The sequence below is a fragment of the Panthera uncia genome, chromosome F1, assembly GCF_023721935.1.
Source record: "Panthera uncia isolate 11264 chromosome F1, Puncia_PCG_1.0, whole genome shotgun sequence".
NCBI classification, from domain to species: domain Eukaryota; kingdom Metazoa; phylum Chordata; class Mammalia; order Carnivora; family Felidae; genus Panthera; species Panthera uncia.
This window is the reverse complement of record NC_064813.1, coordinates 19,114,172-19,134,632: the sequence shown is the minus strand read 5'-3', so window position 1 is coordinate 19,134,632 and position 20,461 is coordinate 19,114,172. Positions and strand designations below refer to the sequence as shown.

Genomic DNA, 20,461 nt, shown 5'->3' with positions numbered 1-20,461 from the left:
CCACATGCAGTGTATTTATTTGAAAGTTTCAATTTTGTTGCTTTGAAGGAACACTCGAGAGGACCATTTCTCTTAAAGTGCTGCTGATCCTTCCTGTGTGTTTTTATTATCTTTAACTTCCAGCCATCGCTGGCCAATGAGTCCAGCCTTCTCCGGCAGCATGAGTCTGGTCTCAGCTCTAGTGCCTACGAGCTCAGTCAGTACATGGGAGCTGACTCGGAGCCCTACGATCCTGTGGCGTCGGCAGCTTGGAGTCCAATTCAGGCTGGTGGGTACTGCCATGATCTAAGCAACTGGTTGAGTCTTGTGAGAAGAGGGCTGGGTGACAACCTCTTGGAAAGTCACCCTTCCCCTGCACTTCCAAGAGTGGACTGCGGCTGCCCTGTTTACTGCCAGGAGTTTCTCCTGGGCAGAGAGGCCACTGAGGCTCCATTTCTCACCTTTTCTCTTGTACTGGAGATTGCATCATAGCTGATTCTTGGAAGGGAACCCGGCTTGTAGGCGTCAGGATCAGGCTGGGAGGGGAGGCGCCCGGATGTACTTTTGTATAACAGGTGAAGAGAGCGAAGGCAAGAGTCAGTTTGGTAAAGCAAGGGCAGGCCACAAAGCATAGTTGCTTTGTCTGGATGTAGGATACCTGTCATGAGTATTCGACTATGAGAGCCAGAGTCCCCAGCCTCTCGCCATCGCTGGGAGTCTGGGCCTGGTGTTTTGCCATTTGGACCAAACTAGCAGATTCTCACATTATATTCTGACATATTCTGAGAGGCTTAAATCTGACTTGTAGCATGGGCTGCTGCTGCTTCTTCTTCTTCTTCTTCTTCTTCTTCTTCTTCTTCTTCTTCTTCTTTTAAGTAAATGTTTATTCATTTTTGAAAGAGAGAGTGTGAGTAGGGAGGGGCAGAGAGAGAGAGAGAGAGGGAGACAGAGGATCCAAAGCAGGCTCTGTGCTGACAGCAGACAGCTTTATGCAGGGCTTGAACTCATGACCTATGAGATCATGACCTGAGCTGAAGTCGGACGCTCAACCGACTGAGCCACCCAGATGCCCCTGCCTGGGCTTCTTCTAATTATGTCACCTGCCCTGAGTCTTATCCTGGCCCAGGTGGAATTTGGAGAGAAATATGTCAGTGGTGTACTTCTAAAGTAAAGAAAAGCAGCAGCAGTAATGCTAACAGTGTCCACATGTCTGTCGGTCAGAGGATGTCTCAGCAGCTGGTCCCAAGGCACCCATGAAGTTCTACATCTTTCATGTGCCTGTGAGCTTTGGGCCAGGAGGTCAGCTGGTGCGTGTGGGTCCCAGCTCTCCCAGTGATGGACAGACGGCCCTTGTTGAACTGCACAGCATGGAGGTAAATGAGATTCTGTGTCCCGGAAAGCTGGCATTCTGCCTTCTGCTTTCCTTGACCTGAGTCTGGACATCTCCAGCAATGGGATGCCCTTGTGGGGAACTGAATCAGGCATTCCGTGGTTTGGGGTATGTTTTGTGAAAGAAAGGTAGGGATCTTCTCTCAAAGGAGTGATGCTAGATTTGTTTTTCCTGAGATGCTATTAGCTCATTTTCGACAACTGGAGAACTCACTTTTGTCCTCCTGTGTTCTCCACAAGGCACTGAGCCACAGCCCAGGGCCACAGCCATGGGTTCTGATATTGGACTTGACTGACAGGGGCTTTGGGTGGATATAGTCTGGGACACCAAATATGATTTTTTTTGTTCCAGATTATTCTTAGTGACTCTGAAGAACAAGAAGAGATGAGGACTTTCTCAGGACCCCTGATCAGGTAAATTATCTTACGAGCTGCCAAGTAGGGCTTTTGAACTTACAAAATCTGCCTGCCCAGATCAGCACTTGGGGGATTTGTTCTTGGCTTCCTTAAAAGAAAATGTCTATCCCCCTTGGAGTAGAATACTCTGTGCAACAAGATTGAGACAAATGTGGCCTGGGCCATTTTGACAAACAATTTGCTAGCTGAAGGGCAGAAAGAAAAATTAAGATTAAAAATCTGAAAACAGTTCTGTTTTGCAGGAGCTACGTGGTAGGAGGTTTTAACATTCTCCGCACTTAACAGGTACTGGCAGAAAAGTGGAGCACAGCCTGGGAAATCATAGACAAGTGGATCACAGTGGAAAAAAAAATTCTTGCCTTTTTCTAGAGAGGACTAGCATAGTCTGTGTTGAGTTATTGGACAGTGTGCAAGTCTGCCCTCTGCAGGACTGAGCTAGAACTGCTTTTAAATTCTTAGTCAAGTTTCTGATAAATATTTAGGGCACTCTGGTGGAGAGAGTCCTGGCTGGAGTCAAGAGGAGCTGGGTCCTTGGCCCACTCATCCTACTAACTAGAGGTCTCAGGGCAGACAGATCAGCTAGTCTTCTTTGAGCCTTAGTTTTCTCTTTCAGAAATGATGTAACACTGGTTGTGCCTACTTTAAGTGGTGGCTTTGAGACGCAAGTGAGATAACGCATATGGAAGCCCTTTATGTATCATCATCGCTATTCTATAAACTTATCCTGAAGCTTCCCCCTCCAAGGAAAGCCCATAGTATTTTGACAGTTCCTTCAAGTAAAAGTGAGTGTCAAATCTATTTCTTACACACAGGTATACAGATGGGGGATAGAACGTTCAGCTGGCTGTGTGGACACTGGGGGTGCTGGTCCCAATTGGATTGATTTTATTTGAATGACCTGGAGCAAATAATATTGTCCATTTATTGAGCACTTAATATACGTTGTTAATTCCTTTTATATGGAGGTAGTTTTATAAGGTGAGACGTGGCAGGCTAGATTTAAACGCAAGGTGGTCTGACTCCAAAGTCTGTGCCCTTGCCTGCTACCCTGGGCAGGGTACCCTGTGGGTCTCAGTTTCCTCATCTGTAAGTCTGTGCCCTTGCCTGCTACCCTGGGCAGGTACCCTGTGGGCCTCAGTTTCCTCATCTGTAAAATGTGGAGGGTGTGTGAGAGAATTTCTGAAGTCCCTTTCTGTTCATCAAGGAAACTACGGACTCAGTACCCCAGCCCTGGGTTGTCAGGCTTCTATCTCAGTCCCCCCACCCTCTGCTAGCACCCTCCCTCTGTACAAGGAGCCTGCAGTGCTGTGAGGTGAAAGAGTCTGCCCCTCACCCTTTGCTCCCTGAAATCTCTCCATAGGGAAGATGTACACAAGGTGGACATCATGACATTTTGCCAGCAGAAAGCAGCTCAGAGCCAAAAATCTGAGACACAGAGGAGCAGAGACTCAGCTCTACTGTGGCAGTTGTTGGTTCTCCTTTGTCGACAGAATGGGGTAAAGTATTATCACTCCGATGGGTGAGCAGGTGCAGGCTGGATTGAAATTTAAGTCTTTCAGGGATAGAGAGGATTCGGCTTATGACATGATTATAAAAGATAATGTTAAAGAAGCAACAAATGGCCCTAAGTGGGAAAAAATTGCTCAGATGTCAACGCAGTTTGCTAAAGATGGTCTTTTCTCTGCCCTTCTCCCTGGCCTGGGGTTACTGTACCAACCACATAACACAACTGTAAGAGTGGGCCTATTTCTGGTAATCTTGGTGGCTCCTGACAGGCAGAAAATCACCATGAGAGAGTGAAGCTGAAGTGTGAAATACAATAGTCCAAGAAAGGGCTGTCTTGTGTTTGGAAGTTGACCTCCTCATGAAGACGGCAGGTGCTCTGGTGCCCTCCTTCTTCAGCAGGGGCTGCCGGCCCGAGGACAATAGGATTCTCCCTCAGGATGACCCTCTTTGCCTCGCAGTCCATGGTGGGATCTGACATCGCGGAGCTGCTGATGCAAGACTGTAAGAAGCTGGAGAAGTACAAGAGGCAGCCGCCAGTGGCCAACCTCATCAACCTGACCGACGAGGACTGGCCGGTGCTGAGCTCAGGGACCCCGAACCTGCTCACCGGGGAGATTCCCCCCAGCGTGGAGACGCCTGCACAGATCGTAGAGAAATTCACTAAACTGCTCTACTACGGCAGGAAGAAGGCAGGTGTGGCCCTTCCATGCTTGTTTTTAAAAAGTAACTATGCCCCCATCACTCACCCCTCCTCCAATTATAGGAGTAATTTATACTCATTTTATAGCACCTAAGAAGCTCAGAAAGGTGTAAAGAAAAAAATTATATAGGCTTACCATTAAAAGCTAACATCTGGGGGCGCCTGGGTGGCTCAGTTGGTTAAGTGGTCGACTTCGGCTCAGGTCATGATCTCACAGGTCATGAGTTCAAGCCCCACATCTGGCTGTCTGCTCTCAGCACAGAGCCTGCTTTGGATCCTCTGTCCCCCTCTCTCCCTGCCCCTCCCTTGCTCTCTCTCAAAAGTAAATAAACATTAAAAAAAAATCTGTTAACATCTTGATATACTTAATTCTAGCATTTTCCTATGCACATATATTAAAGATAGAATTAAATTACATATGCAATTATTTCTATTTTTTCAGTTAAGATTTTATGGTGTAATATTCCCATGGTATTAAAACGTACCATTTTAACAAATGGACAATATTCTATGATATGAATTTTAAATATTTTATTGATCTAATACACTGTTTTTGAATATATAGGCTATTTATAATTTTGTCACCCATTATAAATTACACAATTTGAACATCTTGTTATATAAATCTTTGGATTATCTTCTTGTTTTTTTTAGGATAGATTCCTAGAATGGAACTATAAGTTAAAGGGTACGCACTTTTAAAAGCTTCTTCACATATACACTAAATTAGTTTCCAGAAAGTCTGTTTATAAATGTTATCCTCACCAGCTATATCTCAGGTATGCCTACCAATATTGAATACTTTAATTCAACAGATGAAGAGATGCCTTGTTTTTTTGATATGTAAATTAGATGATTTTTATTCTTATGTTATTTATTCAAAAAAATTTAATTGAGGTATATGTGACAAAATTGCAAGATATTTAAAGTGCACAATGCGATGATTTGATGTACAAATACATTGTAAAAGGATTTTCCCCATGGAGTTAATAACATTAATCACCTCATATACTTACCTATTTTTTTATGCCTTGTTTAATTTTGAAGTTGAACTCACATTTTACAGAAGTCTTAAAGAGAGTTTAAATACTGGAATATATAATTAAATCAATTTGAATCACTATGATTCAAAACTCAAAAGATAAAAGGCATGTAAGAGAAGAGATGATGCCCCCACCCTCTCAGCCTGTCTCTAAAACAGGCTGTCTCTAAAAGATCCAGAGATGTTTTCTGCATGTAAGATTATGTTCTCCTTTTGTTCCTTATAGCTTACCATATATTATTTCTTTTTTTAATATTTTAGTTTAAAAAATAAAAAAATAAAGATTTTTTTTTTAAGTAATCTCTACTCCCAGCATGGGGCTCAAACTTAACAATCCTGAGATCAAGAGTCAAACACTCTAGTGACTGAACCAGCCAGGCGCTCCCATATACCATTTCTTCACCTTCCTTTTTCCATTTAACAAAATATCCTAGAAAACACTCTATAACATGGTTGTGGTTGTTTTCTGTAAAAGGACAGACAGTAAGTACATTGGGTTTTGCAAGCCATGGGGTCTCTGTTGCCACTACTCATATCTGCTATTGTCTGATAAAAGCAGCCACAGACAATATGTAAATGAATGGGTGTGGCTGTGCTTTATTTATATACATAGACATTTGAGTTATACATAATTTTCATGTGTAATGAGGTGTTATCCTTTTTTTTAACTTTATCTTCAGAGAGAGAGAGAGGGCACATGGGGGAGGGGCAGAGAGAGAGGGAGAGGGAGAGAATCGTAAGCAGGCTCTGTGCTAATGGAGGGGGGGGGGCTCAACTTACCAACCGTGAGATCATGACCTGATCTGAAATCAAGAATCTGACGCTTAACTGACTGAGCCATCCAAGTGCCCCAGTGTTATTATTTCTTTAATTTTTTACCAATCATTTAAAAATGTGAAAAGTTATTCTTAGTTTGTGGGCTGTACCAAAATGGGCAGTGGGCTGAATTTGGCCTTCAGGTCACATTTTTCTGAACCCTGTTCTTTATAATATATAAATATCTTCCTCCTTATTTTTATGGCTGCATAGATTTCTAAAGATAAATCATAATTTATTTAATAAAACCCTGATAGATTGACAGATTATTAACAGTCTTTTGCTACTACAAATAGCACTGTGATAAGGACCAATGTCGTTTGCCGTGTAGGAGAATATACATATGATTTCTAGAATAGCTTCTGGAAATGGAAGTGTTGAGTCAAAGGGTACATGGCTGGAAGTTTTGAGAAGTATCAACAAATTCCCTTTTTTAGAGGTTGTACCAATTACTCAATGAACAATATATGAGAGTTCCTGTTTCCCTACTCTTACCAATTTGGTGTTTCCAAGCTTTTCATATGTGCCAATCTGAAAGGTTAAAAAAAAAAAAAATATATATATATATATATATATATATATATATATATATATACATATATAAAATTTAGTGGAGTTGTTCTTTTCTCTTGTTATAAATGAAGTTGAATATCTTTTAATCTGTGAATTAAAATTTTTAAAAATATTTATTTTAGAGAGAGAGAGAGGGAGAGTGTGCATGTGCGCATGAGTGGGAGAGGGGCAGAGAGAGAGGGAGACACAGAATCTGAAGCAAGCTCCAGGTTCTGAGCTGTCAGCACAGACCCTGATGGGGGGCCCAAACCCATGAACTGTGAGATCATGACCTGAGCTGAAGTCGGACGCTTAACCGCTTAACTGCTTAACTGACTGAGCCACCCAGGTGCCCCTAATCTGTGAATTATTTTGTCATGGATCTTCTATGTTGTTCTGTTGGGTGTTTGATCTCTATTTATTGATTTGTAAGAGCTCTTTACTTTTTAAGGACTTTCTGTACGAAATTACTTTTGTGGGGTGATATTTAGAAAGGCTTTCCTACTTTAAAACTAATTTATGAAAATAAGGTTCAAATACTTTTGTGACTTCACCTTTACATTTGAATCTTTAATCTCTGTTTATCTGTATATGATGTTATATTTTATTTTATTTTTTTCCAAAATTTTATTTAAATTCTAGTCAGTTAGCATTCAGTGTAATATTGACTTCAGGAGTAGAACCCAGTAATTCATCACTTATACATATAACACCCTGCATTCATGTGATATTATATTTTAAATGAGTGGTAGACATGATATTCAGTGAAAATTAGTGGGATCATATGATAACCATCCTCCTGTTCACTATATAGTAGGGACCTGGAGTTTCACAATTTATTTATTCGGTAAACATTTGTCAAACAGCCACAACTTCTAAGGCATTGAATCCAGTGGGGGATACAGAAATAAATCAATAAAAATCTCTTTCCTTAAGAAAGATTAAGTAATGACCATAGCAATAACAATAACAAAAGCAAATATTTATTTATTTATTTATCATTATTATTTGTTAATGTTTATTCATTTTTGAGAGAGAGAGACAGAGTGTGAATGGGGGAGGGGCAGAAAGAGAGGGAGACACAGAATCCGAAGCAGGCTCCAGGCTCTGAGCTGTCAGCACAGAGCCGGACGCGGGGCTCAAACCCACAAACCGCAAGATTGTGACCTGAGCTGAAGTCGGACACTTAACTGACTGAGCCACCCAGGCGCCCCAAAAGCAAATATTTAAAAAATGCTTTCTATGTACCAGGCACTTACTTAACATCTTACATGCATTGTCTCATTTATCTTCATAGAAGCCCTGTGGGTTAGGTTCTATTCTTGTTTTGTGTACTGACAAATGAGGAGAGTTAGTAAGTAACAAAACCAGGGTTCAGATCTAGGCAGCCTGATGTCTGAACTTGGGCTTCTGACCATCCACTGCACCACCTGCCATACCTATAGCCCCAGAGGTGAGCAGGGGATAGAAGGAGTACTCTGGGGGCTCGGAGTGGTTCATGAGGAACTGGAGACCAAAATGTCTTTAAAACCTTTATTAATATTGACTGGGGTCTCATTTCTGGCACTGTGTCAGATTAATATCCTCAATGTAAGTTCTCAGTTCACTTATTCCTAAATTATATTTTTGGAGATGCAAATTTTTGAGCAAAGTGGTGATTCCCAACCAATTATTAGTAATTCCCTTAAAAAAATACTGTTGTGGGGGCACCTGGTGGCTCAGTAGGTTGAGTATCCGACTTCAGCTCAGGTCATGGTCTCACGGTTTGTGAGTTCAAGTCCCATATTGGGTGAGCTCGAGCCCTCTTTGGGGATTCTCTGTCTCGCCTTCTCTCTCCCTCTCTCTGCCCCTGTGGGATTCTCTCTCTTTCCCTCTGCCCCTTGCTCACTCACACTTTCTCTCTCTCAACAATAAATTGAAAAAATAGAAAAGCTATATTTATAAAAAAAATACTGTTGTGAATTAGTTTAACCTATGTAAAGAGTAACTCAATGTCATTTTTGCTTGTAGTGGATATGAAGTTGAATTTCCTAATTGTGGTTGTTTAAATTTGTTCTCTCCCTTTTCAAATAAGATAGCATGGGAGATGTCAGGATGATCAAGGAAATTTGTGCTTGGAAGTGGAGTTACCTCATCAGTGACTTCCTGTCCAAAAAATCGCATTATTTGAGGGCACTAAAGAAATTATTAATACCAGGTCAAAACCTCAAATATATAATTCTGAAAATTGAATGAAAAGGTGAGTGTGAGTGTGTGTGTGTTAAAACTTACAGCCTCTAACCCATCTCACCAAGTTAATGGTGTCATTAATTTGGCATATGAAGTTGATAGACAACAAGCACTAGATAGTTAACAAGCAATTAGTTATAATATTAGGTGGGGCAGGTCGACTGCTATGCAAACTGGCTCAAACATGGTGGCAGCTACTTTCTATTCATGTGGGCATCCTGGGCAGGTGAGCAGAACGGTGGGTCAGCCCTTCTTCCCGGAGTAGTTCAAGGCATGTAGGAGGCTGTACCACCTGAGCATATAGTCTATATGGAATGAGAAGCCATCTTCATTCCAGCCAGCCAGATGGGGAAAAGGGCATGGCGGACCGGGCACAGGACTTCTATGCACCAGATCTGGATGCAATATGGCCATTTCTGTTGCCATTCTAGAGCCTGGAACTCAGTCACTTCTAGGTGCATGGGAGGCGGGAAAATGGGGTGCAGTTCTTTGCCCAGGAAGGGGACAATGGCTTTTGGTGGGGAGCTAACAGTCTCTGCCACAGTTGTTAAAAAAGAAACCTTTCCTGTAACACGCCCCCATGAATGTCATCTTGCTACCTGTACTTTGAGACTCAGTCCTTGGGGCGCGGTGCTTCTCTCGTGTTCGGTGCTTAGATTCGTAAAAGTATCATGTGACTTCTGCTAAAGAGATAAGGCTGACTGGAAGCTATGTTTGAGGGGCAGATGATGAAATAGCAGAATGTATTTGATAAAGTGAAGGCTGGAGAAGGGACATCTTAGAGAGAAATAGGCACCCGTTCTTCCTTTGTCCCTCTCACAGATGACGCTCCGAGCTGGGAGCCCAGCTTGTACAGCTCAAAGGCAGCAGTACCCAACCATCGACATTTGTTGTTTGTGGGAAGGTGAATAGGGCCATGCTGACTGTGACGTGCTTTTGTTTTCAGGAAGCCTTGGAGTGGGCCATGAAGAACCACTTGTGGGGCCACGCTTTGTTCCTCGCCAGCAAGATGGACCCAAGGACCTACAGCTGGGTTATGAGTGGGTGAGCAGGCCACTGGCAAAGAAGACCTAAGGAGCAGAGAGCAGAGAGAGGCCCGCCAAGGGAGGGAGTGTTGGGAGGCAAATGCAGGATGTGCTGGGAAGCCCCATGCACCAAGCATCCTTCCAGTTTTTCTCTTCTGACCTGGACCTAGCATATCGCTTCTCCAGATTCTTACAACCTAGACATGGACACATTCTTTCTACCTGCTATGTTAAATATTCAGTTTAGTAATATTTCTCAGGGTCTGAGTTTCCAAAAATTGCATGGGTTTCTGCAATCCGGTAGTTCTCTTTGGGAGGGGCTGTTCTAGATAGTTCCATCAGTGAGGGAATAGGTGACCACTTAGGGTTAACTGACAGAGCTTTGGGTCTGAGAGTTAGTAGCTGTCTACCACTGAGTCTTGCAGTGGGGGATGTGGGTGCTGAGAGGAAGGTCGGGATATGGGGGAGCAGGAGCTGTGCTAGGAACAGGCTTTATAGGACAGGGGATTACAAGCAGAAGTCTTCATCTAGGGCAGGGGACATGACGAGACTGAAGGAATGTGTTTAGTCAGAGATCATGCCAGCACACCGAGACCGGGAAGAATGCCCAAACCAGGATGAGACAGGAATGGAGGCTGACCACATAGCCAGGAGTTTGGAATAAGGGGAATTAAATGGGGGGGGGGGGGTAGGGGTGCTGGAGAAGGGTTCCTGAGTAAGCCCCTCCAGCTGCAGCCAGATCTGTGGGTTGGCAGGGATAGACATGTGTTAGGGGTGGGGAGGGCCGGGGGGCCCTCCCATAAGGGGCAGGCTTGGATCAGACCGTGAGAAGGATGTTCCCTCAAAATGTTCTCTTCCTGTGTTAGTCGAAGCTGTGAAGCTGTGAACCTCTCAGCTTGACTTAAGTTTAAATTGGCCATAAATTGGCTGTTGGGCAGATGGCTGAGAAGATGGTACCTCCCTTCAAGGCTGCCACACTACCCTTCTCCACCACGGCCTCCGTGGAGTCTCTCTTCTACTCTAACCCTCAGTCTTCCCAGGGACTGGTAACACCTCTGTGCACTTCATTATGTTCAGGATGGTGAGGAACCCTGGAGTTTTATTATGATAAGCGCTCTGAGCTCCCGAGGCAAGGGTGCTATTAAATAAAAGACCGCGTTCTTCCCCCGTCCTATAAAGCCTGTTCTGAGGGACGATTTTCCTCTGGGCTTTGGAAATGAACATCCCACAATCCCACATTGTAGCATACATCTCTGCGACAGATTTTTGCCTTGGGCCATTGATTTTTGATGGGGCCCGGTGAATTGTGAAAAATATCTCTTACTGAGTATGCTTAAATCTCAAATCAGCTCTAGAGCTTATTATATCCTTGTTAAGCATATCCCACGGTTTGTCATCAGGAAGATCATTTCTGGTCCCTGTTCTACGCCTCTTTGGTTACTGAAAATGGCTATTTAGTGCATGTGAGTAAAAGACCCAGGCTAGTCACGAGCCAGAAAACCAGCCCTGGAGGCTGTGGGCGTGGCACGAGGGGAACTGCTTCAGGGGACTAGAAGTTGAGGGTGACTGGGTAGGAGGGGCCCGCAGAGAAGATGTTTGGGTTAACTGCTGGGGCTCTCTAGGGATCTCTGAGATGTGCAGCATTTCCGTGACAAAGAAGACCTATAGAAATGGTTACTGGAGAGTTGGGGCATCAGTGCCAAAGTGCAGAAAACACCCCCCAACAGAGAGCCCCATCTGTGGTGGAATGAAGATCCTGCCGATCCCCCCAAAGTGGGAGCCAAGCAGAGGCACTGCAGAAAAGCAAAGAGAAGTTCATGTTCGGAAAGAAGCTGCTGAAGTCAAATAGAGAACTACGGGGGGTTTGCCCCGCTGGCAATGGGTCAAAGGCTCTCTCGGCTTGGTCCCCACTAACGGTCGTCTCTCTCTGCAGCTTTACCAGCACGCTGGCGTCCAATGACCCACTGCAGACCCTCTTCCAGTTCATGTCGGGGAGGATCCCACAGGCAGCCACGGTATTCTTTGTGACAGACCTCCTTCAATACCCCAGTGTCCTAAGGGTTTTGGGGGGGGTGGGGACAGCTCAGGAACGAGGTGATGACTTTAAAGATTAAAAATAAGTGGTAATTGCACCTGGCCCAATTCATTCATATGATTTCATTTAATACACAGAGGAAGGAATTCCTACCCCCGTTTTACAGAGGTGGGAACTAAGGTGCAAAGGTGTCTTATGACCATAGATCACTGAGCGAGGAGCAGTGGAGCCAGGATTGGCTCTGTCTGTCTGATTCCAAAAACCTTGTCATTTTCACAATACCATAGCTGCCTGCTCAGTGTGCGTGAATAGCGAGAGAGCCAGACTGTCCCCAGGCTTCCTGCAGTAAGGCCACCGTTCTTTCCCCCCCTGCACATCCATCCTGCAAAGTTGGACATATTTGGTCTTACATGCTGTCTAGAGTTGGAGATGGCTCAAGTCTGAGGCCAGCTTGATAGTTCCCTATGAAAGTATCTTTTTTCCCCAAAGTATCCTTCTTTACCTTTGAAATCTAGTAACTTTACCAGGATGTATTGGTGCTGTCAGAGCAGTTTTGTTTTTTTTTTCCTTGGGACACAGCATACTGTTTTAATACGTGCATTCATATTTTACCGTTCAAGGAAGTTTTCTTGCGTTATATCCTTCGATATTTGTTTTGTTCCATTATTTTTTTTCAGGAATTCCATATGTGCACATTTCATATAGATATGAACTATTTACGTATACATGTACAGATTATATTCTCTTTAATTAAAATTTCTTTCTTTCCATCCTTCCTTCCTTTTCTTCTTTTTCTTCTTCCTCTTCTTATTCTTCTTCTTCTTTTTTTTTGCTCTTCTCATTGCCATCCTATGTGTCCCTTCCTGTGTTTCCATATTGATGAAAGAGACACTGTCTCTTAATTTTTGTGCCAGTTTTATCTTGATTTCTCGGATTTTTCTCTCACTTCTTCCCTGAGCTCTGCAGGTCACATTGGCCTCTTCCTGTTGTTGTCTTCTTCCTGAGCTCTTATCACTTAGCATTAGTGATAATGCCCTTGCTTCATAGAAGAAATTGTTTCGTGATTTTACTTAAATTCATGATGAAATGTTTGGTGATATCTCTTTGTTTTGTGGTAACATTTTTCCAGTGAATGTTCTTTCTACCTTCCATTAGTTTTTCATATTACTTCCTTTCTTCTATCTTTACAGTGTATTTGTACAGATTTTGTGCTTGTTCCTTGACAGGAGTTGAGTCTTCCCTGGGCCAGTAGTTTCTGGTAGGTTTGTGCTGGGGTGGGGCCAGGGCCACATTGCAAGCTATCTGGCATTTCCCACATGATCTGGGGTTTTCTGTGGGTATCTGTGTAGCCTTTCCTTCTCCTAAGTCGGCAGAGATGGCTGTGGGATCCTCTCCTTCTGGAATTCTCTCTCTGCTCCCTCCTGCACTCTGTTCAATTTCCACTACCTTTGGCAGCCTTTTCTTATATTTTGAAGTTTGGGTTTTTGCTGTCACCCAGTTTTAATGAAAATGGACTTCACATTTTTGCTTTTCTGTTCTTCTTATTGCTTGGGGACGATTCCTAGAAAGGAAAAGAGAGATGATGACTTTCATGCCCCATCATCAAACCCACTGGCTATACTGGAACATGGAGTGCTCACAGTTCAGCGGAATGCCATGCACTGCCATGACGGTGCATCATGTCACAAAGCACTAAATGCAGGAAATTATGTAATCAACATATGGTCCACTGGGTCTCACTGCAGTGGTAGAGTTAACTAAATGTTCCCTGTGTTTAGGTGAGAAAACTGAGGAGCAGGAAGTGATGTGCCAAGGCGGTATTTGATCTCAGTGTTTGAGAGTGACCTAGCATCTGGCACCCAGGAAAAGGCTGGCTGTTAGTTACTTGGAATGAGTGGAAAAGACACGGCGGCCGGAAAACCCAGATGTAGGCTTCTATCACAAGTTTAACCAGAGCCTGCTCCTTGCTGCTCTGTGAGCTTGGCTTTGTTACCTAATCTCAGAGCCTCAGGTTTTCCTCTTTGTGGGCATTTTGATGCCTAACCAAGAGAGTTATTGTGAAGCGTAAAGGAGAGAGAATATCTGAGCAGATCAACGACCATGCTTGACCCGTTGAAGTTAGTCAGGTGTATGCTCTCTCTTGCACACTCTTTCTCTCCATACGTCTGCTTTACGGTGATTTTTTTCAAATCACCTAGGGAAGAGATAGAAGAATGACTTCTAAATGTTTGTTCTTTTCAGCAAGGATTTTTCTTTTGCCCGTTCCTTTCGTTAGAGCGAGAAAGGGCCTGGCTTATGCGGGGATAATAATAGTACCCAATGCGTGTGACCGTTCTAGGAGAAACGCTTAGCAGCGGGTATGGTTCACGGTCAGAGTGCAGTAAGAACTGCTCTTCTTGTGATTTATCATCATCATCACCCTCATTTACACTGCATTGCCCAGATAAACAAAGAGTAACTATAAAATGGAGTTGGATAAAGCATCTTTTGTTCCTGGGGATAATTACAAAGACCAAATAATTAGGGATTGTTTTGACTTCCAAATCTTAGCTATCACTATCGATCTCTTGCTCTACCCATTCCAATAACAAACTGGAAGATGGACTGGTCTACAAATCACCTCCTTCCTTTTGCTGGGCTTCCGTGTGTGTGTGTGTGTGTGTGTGTGTGTACATCTGTGTATATGCACCTATGTATAATTTATAAAGGGCAAACTAAGTGCAAAGCACTATGCTATGTGCTTTACCTAGCTATCTTATTTCATTATCAACAATAACTGTTATGTAGAATATAACTCATATTATGATCTCCACTTAAGAGATGAGGAAAAAAGGTTTTGAGAAACGTGCTCAAAGTCACACAGCTAGTAAAAAGGCGGGATGCCAGTTGAATCCAGGGCCTGGGTTGTTTCTGTGATGTTCTATTGCTTCTTTATAGACATTTCCTGTCCTAAAATTCCCCTTCATTCCAGAGAAGGGAAGCTCAAGCCCCACCATTTGTGTGGGGCATTTCCCCACTTCCAGGGTTCTGTGTGCACCCTGCTGCCCCCTGGTGGAGCTCTGCTGCCCTTGCATTGTCACCAGAGGGAGCGGGCAGAGCCCTCAGCTGGGAGCAAGATGAACGGGGACTGGGTGCGGGGCTGGGCCACTTGGCCTGCTTTTCTCCAGCCGTAGGAATTCAACTTAATAGGGTTGTGAAAATTAACTGAGGTCATGTGTGTGAAAGGCCTTTGTAAAACCAGAAAACACAAGCCATTTGGTAAGGTATTAAGGGGCCTAGGGTTGCCCTGACTTCTAACAGGCTGATGTGGATTCTGCATATGAACCAAGGATGTTTGGTCTTCCTTCTCCCACTGAAACATCAGGGTTTGTTTTGTTTTCTTTTTCTGGATTTGTCCCTAGCTGTTGGGGTCAGGGGTACCAGGAAGAAATCTGAAAATCAGTAAGTGATCAAAAGTGTCATTTTATTTACCTATAGCCTGAGGTTCCTACGAATGCATGTATGCGTCCGTGTCTGTCTGCCTGCCCATCCTTCCAGGAGTCTTGTCTTTTTGTTTGTTTGTTTGTTTTAAGTTTACTTATTTATTTATTTTGAGAGAGGGAGAGCAGAGGAGGGGCAGAGAGAGAGAGAGGGAGAGAGAATCCCAAGCAGGCTCTGCACTGTGAGTGCAGAACCCAAGCAGGGCTTGAACTCATGAACCGTGAGATCATGACCTGAGCTGAAGTCAGGAGTCAGATGCTTAATCGACTGAGCCACCCAGGAGCCCCAAGTCTTACTTTTTAAAAGGAGATCTGGAAATCAGTGACTGGCAGCAATGCAGGTGGCGGAAGCCGGCCTTCCCTGAACTCCTCGAAACCAGGAGACAGACAACAAAGTTTTTCATCCACGTTGTGGCCTGTGATCCTTCAGCCAGTAAATCTTCCATTTTGTCTGCTGCCTTCCAGTGCTGTGGGGACAAGCAGTGGGGAGACTGGAGGCCTCACTTGGCCGTGATTCTGTCAAATCAGAGTGGGGACCTGGAGCTGCATCAGCGCACAATTGTCACCATGGGGGACACTCTGGGTAAGCAGAAGCCAGCCCTGCCCCCTCCTCTCCTCTAGGCTGTGTCCAGGCCACTTTACACGTCTATCCTCAGGCTTTTAGGTTCTGTGCAGGGCCTGCGTCTGTGCCTCAGGCTTTCCTCTGACCCAGGGGCCTCAGTGTTTGGGGGTCGGAAACTCCAGAGAAAGGAGTGTCATTCTTGTCTCTCCGTTTCCCAGATTTTCTGCTGCAATGCAGTCCAGACCCCTGAGACTCGGGCTGGGCTGCTGCGGAGGCTCCCCTCAGCAGCTGGTTTTCTATCCCTGGTCAGATTCCCCCCAGGATGGAGCTAACACACAGGGAACCTCCCCTCTTGTTATGGTTAGCCGCACGGCGACCCAGCTCAGCCAGAGAGGAACTTCTATTTTTGCCTGAACTACCCTGAGTAATTGCGTAGGCTTTACCTTTATTATCTCTCAGTGAACGTTTGCTTTATAAACACTTAGGGGTTACAGAATGTTCCAGACCGGAGGTTCTCAAATTTGGTCAAGGGGCTGAATGCCTAGAAATCATGATACTCTTTGTTAACTTTGTGAAATATTGCTCTGTTAAACGGAAAAGAGCGATGTGCGAGGTAGCACCAAGTCAGACGGCAGGTGGGTCAGCGGCCGATGGTTAGAAAGGGAGGCGGGTTTTGTTTAGTCCTTCCTGGGCACCTGGCCCTGTGCTGAGTACGTCACCTACTTGAATTAATTCAATTTTGAGGTAATGGAAAATGTATGGGAGAACATTCTGAAAATGGGAACAGGCTGGTCATTATTGGTAGTTTTTATGAGCCCTGCGAAAAGTTTTCTATTGTTTGATTTTAGCAGAGGAAGCATTAGTGCCCCCAAGGAGTCTAATTTAAAAACAGCTACTTCTTTGCTCAGGTGTAGGCATCTGCTCTCTTTTCACCCTCAGGAAGGACTTAAAATGCTTAGAAAATTCCTAATCACGAATATACTAGGAAAACACGAATCAGTGATGTATTCTGGCTGAAAAGAATTGAAATGTAATGTCCGAAGCCAAAAATGCTGGTGGGAGGGGACAGTGGGGTTTGGGGCCAGCGACTCTGGCCTTCCCTCCCCCCAGGATTCTCCCCTCGGACCCCGAGCCTCCTCTGCCATCTCTCTCCCACCCGCCCCGATGGTGGGTCCCCACACAGTCATGTTCCGTGACTGGGCCTTGCTCTCCTCCTCCTGCAGCTGGGAAGGGGCTGGTGGAAGCAGCCCACTTCTGCTACCTCGTGGCTCACGTGCCCTTCGGCCACTACACCGTGAAGACAGATCATCTGGCCTTGCTTGGCAGTAGCCACAGGTAGGGTCTCCTCGGGGAAAGGGAACGGGAAGGACGGTTTCCAGGGAATTGTTTGAGGGAGGCCTTGCTGGGTCTCATGGCTCTACTTTCCATTTTCTTGTATGCATTTCACCTACTGCTGCTCCCCTCCTCTGGGGCTGTTCTGCACAGATCTGGGCAGGGAGGTGTGCCCGGTGGGAGCCGCATCACACCTCCAGGGGGCCTCAGGCCCCAGCCCTGCTCCCCAAAACTGCGTGTGGGTCTTTGAGGTGTATTGCCCCCTTCTGACCACTTGGTGGCGCCCTGGCTCCATGACCAGACATTATCTCTTAAGAACTGTCAGTGCGATCGATCGGGGTGGCTTGAGGTTCTGTATTAGGCAGCCCTGGGCTTGTCTCAGAGTCAGCCCTGGGCAGAATTGGAAATTGCAAGAAGTTTATGTTTACTCCTTACACCCCTACACTGACGGTGCACAAACTACTCAAAATCCAGCCTGTTACTTATTCTTTGTTGGCCATAACGTTAGCGTTTTCACACAGAAGGATCTTTTTTTTTAAGTTTATTTATTTATTTTGAGAGAGAGTGCGAGTGGGGGAGGGGCAGAGAGAAAGGGAGCGTCTCAAGCAGGCTCCGCACCATCAACGCAGAGCCCGACGCAAGGCTCGAACTCACGGAACTGCGAGATCATGACCTGAGCTGAAGTAAGAGTTGGACGCTTAACCAGCTGAGCCTCCCAGACTCCCCTTCACACGGAAGGATCTTAATAAGCCTGTAGACAATGAGTAAATGGACAAAAAAGATCTGTTTGCTTCTTAGCAGTTCTCCATGTTCTGGATCTCTCTTCCCCGCCCCCATTTTATTTGCACTATTTCCTTTAATCAGTACAAATTTATCCTATGAATAAAGTATATGTTTAATCGTAACTTTATAGAGGAGGGAAACCAAGGCACAGAGAGGTTAAATAACTTATCTAAGATAGCACAGCTAGTGTGCAGTCACGTGGGACTTGGAATTCAGGCTGTGAGGCTGTGAAGTCCTTTCAACTGTTGTGCAAAACTGCCTACCTCTGTGGAAATGTACAGCCGTGGCCAGCTCTCTCTGGGTTGTGGTCTCTGACAGCATATAGTGGGCTTGTCAGAGAAGACCACCTGTGCCAAATGTGACAGTACATGTGCACGGGTTAATTCGTCTCCCTCCTATGTTTATATGGTACAAGGACATTTCTGGAGATAACCTGTGGTGATCGAGATTTCACACAGCACGCCAAGCCGTCAGGGCCCGTGGAGGGGTCTGGTAGCCCCTGGGATCACATTTGGCCAGCCCACTTCCTCATTGCCTCATTGGCTGAATGAACAGCCAGCATAGGGACCGTCCTTTGATTTTTGGCTCAGCTGTTGTCCCCATTCTTGGCCATGCCTTCTTTTCTGGGTGCTCTCGAGAGCACCCTCTTATGCTGTTTTGTTGGGGCCAGGAGTGGCCTTGCATAGATGCACGTTCTAGGCCTTCAGGGCACTAAGGTGAGCTCTCAGCATGTTAAAGAGCAGCGCCTAGTGCCCTTCTGAGGAGGAGGAAGGTCAGTTTGCCTTAGGTGACCCTCCAGCAAAGAAGGTGGAGGACCCCCCTTTCTGCACTTCTGGTGCAGGGCTCTGCTCTGTTCCTCCCCCAGCCCCAAGAAGGAGGAGAAAGAGGAGGCAAAACATTCACTCCGGAAGCCCCCAGTCTCTTTCCCATCTTGGATCTTGGAGTCACCCCAGGGATCAGCCCAGGGCAGGAACTCTATCTACCTTGTTCGGATGCAGCTGGTGCTTGTCTACTAGGATTTAAGTTCCTCCCAATCCCCCCTCAATTTCTTTTATTGTTATTCCCTGGCTGTAGTCAAGAGTTTCTGAAATTTGCAACAACTGAGGCTATCCAGAGGACGGAAATCTTCGAGTATTGTCAGATGCTGGGCCGCCCCAAATCCTTCATCCCTTCTTTCCAGGTAACTGAACCCACCCGAGGGCACCGCCTTAGCTGCGTCACATGGCCGCGAGCAGCTGGGTTTCCAGAGTTGCTATTTGGCACAGGGTAGCTGGGCGAAGTCATCTACAGCACTTTTCCTCGTTAGCCTGAGCGTGGGAAGGGTTAGGATTTCTTTCTAGGTCCCCTAAAAGTCTGCATTTCAAGATACGAAAGCAAATCAATGCAGCAGCCCCTGTTGCTGGAGGCTCCTGCCTTGCCCCCAAACAAATGGAAATTGGCCCCCGACCTGTCGCACCTGCTCCGCAGCAGCAAGTGCCGCTCTCCGCAAACAGCTCTCCCTTCTCCTCCTCCCCTCTGGCCATGCGGCCTGTGGGGGGGGGGGGGCGGGAAGGCCCAGCCCAGGGGGGTTTGCCCAGCCTGCTCCCTCCTTCCGACGTGCTTCTCCCATCTCTTTGAGTCTCCTAGCTGCGCAAGTTCCTTCCCACTCCGTCCCTGCCCTCACCCTTCTGTCTTCCCCTCGGGGCTTCCGCTGTGCGGGGGAGGGGGGGCGCGGGCCCTGCAGGTTCTACTCTTCTCTCAGCTTCTCTGCTTGATGACCTGATGTTACACCTCCAATTCATCAGGACTCCTTCAGTGCCCGTGTGGAGAGTGCGCCTGGCAACACAACACGCGCACGCACACTCACAGCCCACAACACAAAAAGCACAAAAATGCTCGAAAATGATGGCCTTCGTGTATAGTAGCTTCCTTCATAGTTTTACCGAAGACTCTCCCTCCCCAGCAAAGCCGAGCAGATGAGCTCCTTTGGGAACAGGTCTCTCTTCTCTCTCTCTCTTCTTTGGTCATCCCACCTTTCGGTCACCTTTGGGCAGACAGGAAGGAAGTCAGCTTTAGCGAGTGTGTTCTATGTGCCAGCAGGGCGCTATTGTGCTTTGAGTATTATTTCTAACCCCGCGAGTTGGGCATGACTCCCTTTTGCCAAACAGGAAACTGAAGAGAGGAGTCACATGCTGTGGGCTCCTATCTCTTGCCTGCCATTTGTTCTAAGAACTTTACATGGATTGTCTCATTTAATCTTTACAACAACCAAGGGGTGAACAGTATTATCCCCATGCTGTAGTGAGGAAACTGAGGCACAGGGAGGTGTGGTAACAGGCGCAATGTGGCATACCCAGTGTAGAGCTGGGATTTGAAGTTGGGCCTGTCTGATTTCCAAACCCTCATGGCTCTACCTTGCTGTGCCCCTCATGCTTCTGTAAATAGCTGTCTGCCTGCATCAGAGTCATTTCTTCTTCCTTCCTATGTCTCCCCCGGTGCCTGGTCCTATGCTCCACAAATGCCAGGCTCTCCAGATTACGTGGACTTGTTTATCAGAAGTAACTAGTCTGGTGCATTCCCGTAGTGACTCGGTCTCCAGAGACTGAACTGATGTGACTCCCATCCCTTTCTCAGCG

At 45.7% G+C, this 20,461-nt stretch overlaps 1 protein-coding gene across 1 annotated transcript in view; it reads left to right on the top strand.

The window, feature by feature from the left end:
• The window catches only part of SEC16B (SEC16 homolog B, endoplasmic reticulum export factor), a 34,893-nt gene extending 17,002 nt beyond the window's left edge, over positions 1–17,891 (top strand). The window contains exons 7-16 of the mRNA XM_049634013.1: positions 124–268; positions 1,201–1,352; positions 1,721–1,782; positions 3,146–3,281; positions 3,750–3,980; positions 9,577–9,674; positions 11,589–11,670; positions 15,635–15,752; positions 16,955–17,066; positions 17,099–17,891. Of these exons, the coding sequence (XP_049489970.1) occupies positions 124–268; positions 1,201–1,352; positions 1,721–1,782; positions 3,146–3,281; positions 3,750–3,980; positions 9,577–9,674; positions 11,589–11,670; positions 15,635–15,752; positions 16,955–17,066; positions 17,099–17,333 (1,371 nt within the window). The 3' untranslated portion in view covers positions 17,334–17,891. The remainder of the gene's footprint in view (positions 1–123; positions 269–1,200; positions 1,353–1,720; positions 1,783–3,145; positions 3,282–3,749; positions 3,981–9,576; positions 9,675–11,588; positions 11,671–15,634; positions 15,753–16,954; positions 17,067–17,098) is intronic.
• Positions 17,892–20,461: the final 2,570 nt, after the last annotated feature.